This window comes from Aedes aegypti, chromosome 3 (genome assembly GCF_002204515.2).
Source record: "Aedes aegypti strain LVP_AGWG chromosome 3, AaegL5.0 Primary Assembly, whole genome shotgun sequence".
In the NCBI taxonomy this organism is placed as follows: Eukaryota; Metazoa; Arthropoda; class Insecta; order Diptera; family Culicidae; genus Aedes; species Aedes aegypti.
Window position 1 is genome coordinate 342,433,289 of NC_035109.1, and position 7,574 is coordinate 342,440,862.

Here is a 7,574-nt window from a genome sequence, read left to right on the forward strand (position 1 = left end):
ACATAGTTTATCGATTACAATGCTTCCCTACAGACAAAGACGCCGTCGAGAAGCGTTTGTACATCCTGCAACAGCAGGGCTACATCTACGAGCGGTCTTGAACTAGCGCTCTGCAGACGCTCAGAAGACGTCTGTCGAAAATCTTCTGACTAGATGCTCCGGAGGCTGCTGTGGCAGCTATAGCTCCCGCGTGGAGTGAGGTCTGAACGGACCATCATAGCCTGGATGGTCGTCATCTACATATGAATAATCAGCAAATGTGGAATGTGTATGAATGAGTCTACCTATGAAAGTGATCGTGAGTTCGAATGTAGATTTGAATCGTTGAGTTATGGAAACCTAACTTCGAAGAGATGCTCTGAACGTGCAACTATCACTTGATATATGCGTGAGATTTGTGATGAGCCGTAGGATTTATTTATTAATTTACTATGAGTGTCATTAGTGGGAGAAAGTTTCCTGGAAGTGATAGCATATTGTGGGCCGAGCATTGCTGTAAATACGATGAAATCAACTTTTTAGAAGTCGAGTAAAAGGAATAAACTGATCATAGTTGACCAATTGGTGAGATACATCAACAACAAGTATTGAGAAGAAATAGTTAATTTTTAATTTCATCGTGGTATAAGTACATTGTTGATATGTAAATAAATAAAAAAACGCGGAAATGTACAAAGGTTGCTTCAAAGTTTAGAGGATTGGCTTATGTATGATTCGCAGTACATGCTTTAGGCTTGAAGTAGAATGTTAGAAGCGCATCCACGTTCATGGGGAGCGATCTCATTGGTTTTAGGCTTACCTGCTTCCTACGTAGTGTTGGACAAACTTAAAACATCATCGTTCGTATCAGGAATTAAAGTTTCATAATTTGCTTAAAACGTTGTTAGTCGTTACCGAAACTATGTCGACACACTTCCTGTAAACTTTGCCATTAATGACACCGGGTTCGCAAGTTCATAAGAATTTTTGCTCCCTTATGGTATGTCTGAAAAATTATTTACATCATTATTTCGTGCTTACGCAGTATCCCTGACGCAAATGTTTCATCCTGATGTGATGGACGATATGTCTTGTCTGAAACAGCTCTGTAGTCAGAGGGTTCTTTTATAGGGACAACAATCGAGTAAATGCGCTGACATGCCATCGGGTTACGACTTCACCTGTTCAAATGAAACCAACAACAATAAAAGTGTTTCAGTTCGTTCAAATTATCTGGATGACGAATGTTTTGTTCTACTGTTTGCTTTTGGTTCGAACACAGTTGTCGAAGCGTTTTGCTTGTTTAGGTAACAAAAGCATTTCGATCCAGTCTCACTTTTTTCTATCTTTTTGTGTATTTGTCCCAAATAACCTACGTTCCATACATCTGTCATCCAGTAGAACACAGATAGAGGAGTCATTACAACCATACCAATATGATAAAGTAAAACGTAGTACCTAAGTACAAAAATATTTAATTAAACCAACTCCCCAACATGTAAACGAAATAGCAAATGTAATCGCAAGTACGGTATATGAGCTGTCATTAATGATACTGTGACATTTCGCCATGTGGTGATCTTTGAAATACTCTCGTTTAGATAATCCAACATAAATCAAAGACACAACGCGAGTTTGCATGGTCGAATTTCAACCCGGTATACACTTTTTAGTTATAGCCTGGAACCGAAAGGCTACCACACTAACAATGTAAGACAAATTTAATCTTAACCATCATCATCGGGTCAGTGACAATGAATCATACACACATCTATCGTATAAGAGATTATTCAAAAACAATCTAAAGTCCCATTTTCAGAGCCGACGTGCAAAGAGATGGTTAGATCGTAAAACAGTAAAAGTGAGCAAACCACACGTACCCAACCGAGAGTGGGAAACATAGTAAAACAAAAGATAATCCAATATTATTGCATGATGAACACAGAAAAGAAAATACAACCAATCCAACATAAAACATATGTTAGAGGAAAAGTCTATAAAAGAAATGAAAAAGAGAAAATTATCCATGAATCAATAATAAAAAAACTGTAATAAAATGTAACAACCTGTGAGAGGGTAATGTTTGATCCGAACCGTCCTTTTTATGGTAGGCATATGATGTAACTTTATTTTGGGTCGTTCATAAAATACGTTACGCAAAATTTGGCCTTTTTCTTCCTCCTCTGCCCCTTTGCCAACATTACAGAGACTTTGAACATTGTGTTATTATTTATTTATTTGGTTTTACATCAATTAGCTTGATAAAACCTCGCCAACAACATTTCGCCAATTCACTCGGTTCATGGCCGCTTCTCTCCAATCTCGACTGCGACCCAAGCTCTTCAGGTCCTGGTGCACCTGGTCAATCCACCTAGCTCGCTGCGCCCCACGCATTCTTGTTCCGACTGGATTCGCTACCTTTAGGATACTGGGTTCGCCGTAGAGTTGAGCGAGCTAGTGGTTCATCCTTCGCCGCCATACGCCGTTCTCCTGCATGCCGCCGAAGATCGTCCTTAGCACTCGGCGTTCGAAAACCCCAAGAACTTGCAAGTCCTCCTCGAGCATAGTCCACGTCTCATGCCCATAGAGAACTACCGGTCTTATGAGCGTACGGGGTGAATCTTGACCGCAGTTTCTTCTGAAGCCCATAGTAGGCACGACTTCCACTGATGATGCGCCTTCGTATTTCCCGACTAACATTGTTGTCAGCCGTCAGCAAGGTTCCGAGGTATAGGAACTCGTCCAACACCTCGAAGGTATTCCCGTCTATCGTGACGCTGCTTCTTAGCATGTACTTTGTTTTCGACGCATTCACCATTATCCCGACTCTTGTTACTTCGCGTTTAAGGCGGGTGAACAAATCTGCCAACGTTTCCAATTTTCTCCCAATAATATCCATGTCGTTCGCGAAACTCCCTCCACTCCAGTGCCTCCACTGTTAAGTCCGAATCTCTGCATGACACCTTCAAGCGCAATATTGAACAACAGGCACGAAAGTTCATCGCCCTGTCGTAGTCCTCGCCGAGACTCGAACGAACTGCAGTGTTCGCCCGAAATCTTTACGCAGATTTGTACACCGACCATCGTTGCTCTAGTCAATCTTGTGAGCTTCCCGGGAAAGCTGTTTTCGTCCATGATCTTCCATAGCTCTACATGGTCAATACTGTCGTATGCCGCCTTGAAATCGATGAACAGATGGTGCGTAGGGACCTGGTACTCACGGCATTTCTGGAGGATTTGCACGGAAAGATCTGGTCCGTTGTCGAGCGGCCGTCGATGAAACCTGCTTGATAACTTCCCACGAACTCGTTTGCTATAGGTGATAGACGACGGAAGAGAATCTGGGATAGCACTTTGTAGGCGGCGTTTAGGATAGTGATTGCACGATAATTTTTACATTCCAGTTTGTCGCCCTTTTTGTAGATAGGGCATATTACCCCTTCCTTCCACTCCTCCGGTAGCTGTTCCGTTTCCCAGATTCTGACTATCAGCCGATGCAGACAAGCGGTCAACCTGTCCGGGCCCATCTTGATGAGTTCGGCTCCGATACCATCCTTGCCAGCGGCCTTGTTGTTCTTGAGCTGTTGAATGGCATCCTTAACTTCCCCTATCGTGGGAGCTGGTTGGTTTCCACTGTCCGCTGTGCTGATGTAGCCATCGCTTTCGCTGTCCTGACCTTCTCTGCGCCATTCAGGTGTTCATCGTAGTGCTGCTTTCACCTTTTGATCACCTCGCGTCCGTCCGTGAAGATGCTGCCATCCTCATCCCGGCACATTTCAGCTCGCGGCACGAGGCTTTTGCGGGATGTGTTGAGCTTCTGATAGAACTTCCGCGTTTCTTGAGAACGGTACAGCAACTACATCTCTTGGCAATCCACCTCTTCTACGCGGTGCTTTTGTCCCGGAATAGGCGGGTTTGCTGTTTCCGCTTCAGTCTGTATCGTTCCACGTTTTGCCGCGTACCATGCTGCAGCATTGCAGCCCGCGCTGTATTCTTCTCCTCTAAAACCTCCTGGCACTCCTCGTCGAACCAATCGTTTCTTGAACTCCGTTCCACATATCCGACAATGCTTTCGGCAGCGTCGTTAATGGCTTTGACTGTCCTCCAGCAGTCCTCACGAGGGGCCCTATCGAGCTCGCCCTCATCCGGCAACGCTGCTTCAAGATGCTGCGCGTACCCATTGGCGACATCCGGTTGTTTCAGCCGCTCGAGATTGTACCAAGGCGGGCGTCGGTACCGTACATCGTTGATGATGGATACTTTTGGGCGCAGTTTCGCCATCACTAGGTAGTTGTCGGAGTCAACGTTAGCGCCACAATAGGTTCTGAAGTAGATTATGTCGGAGAATTGCCGTCCATCAACCAAAACGTGGTCGATTTGCGTTTTTTTCTGCTGAGGTGATCTCTAGGTGTACCGAACGGGAGGCTGTGCTGGAAATATGTGCTACGAATGGCCATATTCATAGAGGCGGCAAAATTTATCAGTCGTAGGCCGTTCTCGGTCGTCAGCCGGTGTACGCTGAACTTTCCAATCGTCGGTCTGAACTCCTCCTCCTGGCCAACCTGAGCGTTTAAATCTCCTATGATGATCTTGACGTCGTTTCTTGGGTAGCGGTCGTACTAGCATTCGAGTTGCGCATAAAATGCGTTCTTGTCATCATCAGTGCTTCCGGAGTGGGGGCTATGTACGTTTATGATACGGACTTTGATCCTCAACTTGCACATTCTTACGTTGTTCGGTCACCACCCAATCACGCGCCTTTGCTTATCATCCATAACTATAAAAGCTGTTCCCTGCACACTTGTGTTGCCGCAACTCTGGTAGATGGTATGGTTACCTCTAAACGTTCGCACCATCGAAACTGTGCAGCACACCTGCAATGCTACGATGCCGAAACAGCGGATCTTCAGTACATCGGAGAGTATGCGTGTGCTTCCGATGAAGTTGAGAGATTCGCAGTTCCACGTACCGAGTTTCAAACACGTCTAGTTTCAGAAACCCAGGAGACCCGGAGTTGGTCACAGTGGCCATCAGGAACCTGTAACATCTGAAAAAGGTACCTTTAGAGCCCTGTAGTTTCGTAACCATACAAATAATCTGAACCTTTCTTATATAAATGAATAGATATCCACGAGGACTGAGGATAAAGGTTCTCAAATCATTTCAGTATTCATACCCGGTACCGGAAACTCGGGACATCCGAAATGTAGGTGTCCATCGCTGTTTTGTGTATGTACCGTTTTCATTCATATTACGGACACTTAAGGCCTCAGTGAAGTATAACTCATCAAACAGTATACAAAATACAAAATTTTGTATGATTCATTCATATTATCAAGCCTTCATGAAGATTTTATTTCTGCAACATGAACAATTTTAAATACAGCCATTCCATGAAAAACCGATCTAGTGGGTCACCGAAATCCGTGAAAATTTGCTATTTTGTTCCTTATTCGAAATAAGGATACACGTGTTTTTGGATTTTTTATTAGAATGACCAGTTCCGAAATAAAGTGACCAGAAAAATCGCGACTTCTCAAAATTTTTATTTTTTAAAGATCACAACTTTTGAACCGCTTGACCGATTTTCAATTTTCTTGGACGAAATGAAAGTTAAAGATTTTGACTTTAAATAAATTCCACCAAAATTGTTTTTTTTTACATGGCAAAAATAAAAAAATCCGTTTTTTCGCGTTTTGAAGGCCTTGGGCTATTGCTGTTCTCATTTTTTCTTGAAAGTTCAGAAAATTTTACGTTTCCTTTAAAATTTTTAGCGATGTGTGTTTTTTAGTTTTGAGATATATTTTATTGAAAATAAAAAATCAGTCATTTTTTATCGGCACCACTATAGGTCTCAGCGCATTTGATTTTCTTTATTTTTAAATAATCATAACTTTTGAACAGTTTCTATCAAAACGAAGTACATTGCTGCAGGTAGAGATAGAGCCAGGCTTAGTGGTTTAGGAGCTGAGGTAGTGTTTGATGGGAATGTGTTTGAAGTTGTTGAAGAATTTGTTTACCTTGGAACACTTGTGACATGTGACAACGACGTTTCCCGCGAAGTGAAAATAGGTGTTGCGGCTGCGAATAGGTACTTTTACGGACTACGTAGCCGGCTTAGGTCCCGCAACTTACAAACGGAAATTCGCCCTGTATAAGACATTGATTCTTTCGGTAACTAAAAGGAAGAACTTCGACTTGAGAATATCAGACCAGAAGTTCGAAGCCAACAAACCATCTAACTTGGTTTCAGCCTGAAGAACCACATCTAGTACAATCCGAAGTCTAATAGCCACCAATCAATCAATAAGTTTAACGGTCTAATTATATTCAAATAGTGGTTTTGGATGCTGTGGAACTCAATCTGTAGTGCGATGAGTACAGAACTCCCTTTACTTTTAATGTAAATTTCACGGTTCCAATCCAATTCGATTCTCCGAAAAATTTAATCCGCACACCTTGTAGGTGAGTTTTTTAAACTGAAAGAGTAGTTTTCTTCCGATTGGTCAACATATCACGTGGAAAAAGAACGTCTGTTTAGCATAACTTACAAAATTATAAAACGGACTTTTTTCTAGATTTGTTGTCCTTTCGGGACAAAACAGCTTTTCTTGTTTTGGTAAATGACCGATTCTAAATAGAAGTAAGGAAGACCTCACTGAGGATTACATGCCAAACTCATCTGATGAATTTCCCACGTGAACTTACAACAATTTCAAGATACTGCACTTGATCCTGGAACGTTGGCAATCGGAGCTAGTCCTCTCTAGTCAGCGACTGAACGCTTTCTAACCGTCGCACATCTTTTGAGTCGCATATTTATAGTGGCATTTTGTTGTTCTCCTCCTAATCATAAACATTGTAATAGGTGTTCGCCTACCAATAATACTGCACTAGTGAAACGGCCTGGCAATACACTTTTCTTCTACTCGAGCGTGGCTTCTTGCTTATCAATTTAGCGTCTTTCTCTCTGGTGTGTCTTATCAATGTCCGAGCAAACGAGCTACTTAATCGGATCCGAATATAAAGCATGCTTTGTGCAGTCACCCCGGCGCATATGGCTTTTGACTTCGTGGAAAGGACGAGTTCTATTTTGTTGAAAGTTTAGGCGATAAGTTAGCACGTTTGAAAATATGCGCAATCGGTTAATCGGCTACTATAAGGTAGTCCTGTGGGATTTTTTTTGGTTTTACCATTTCTCAACTAAATGCACTTACATATTATCATCCCTGACAACTATAGAAATGCAGAGTGGTTCTTGATTTTCAATTACAATGAATTGCACATAACTAAATAAATACTCACCTCTGATGACCGCTAGGACGTGGCCAGCGCTACATTTAAATCGCTGAAGTTGACCGAACTTGATGTTTTAGAGGAAATAAAAGTCGTAACAAGGTTTGATTTTTTTAAAGGATTTCTAGCTTCTTAGTAGCGTAAAAACGTATATTGAGTTAGTTAAGATTAAATGTGTAGAAATATAAGTAGGTGCCTATTCAAGTTGTACATCTTACTTCTTGTTAGCCACATAAGCCTCTGTTACCAGACTCTATTGCTCGTGCCGATCTATAAAAATCATCAGCGACCTTAGTACA

At 42.2% G+C, this 7,574-nt stretch overlaps 1 protein-coding gene across 3 annotated transcripts in view; it reads left to right on the plus strand.

The window, feature by feature from the left end:
* LOC5579092 (serine/threonine-protein kinase ULK2) overlaps positions 1-2,041 on the plus strand; it is a 165,762-nt gene extending 163,721 nt beyond the window's left edge. For 2 of the 3 annotated variants that reach the window (XM_021850435.1, XM_021850434.1), the window contains exon 15: positions 34-2,041. In XM_021850435.1, coding sequence (XP_021706127.1) covers positions 34-101 — 68 coding nt within the window. In that variant the 3' untranslated portion in view covers positions 102-2,041. The remainder of the gene's footprint in view (positions 1-33) is intronic. The other variant, XM_021850433.1, reaches the window with a different exon arrangement.
* Positions 2,042-7,574: the final 5,533 nt, after the last annotated feature.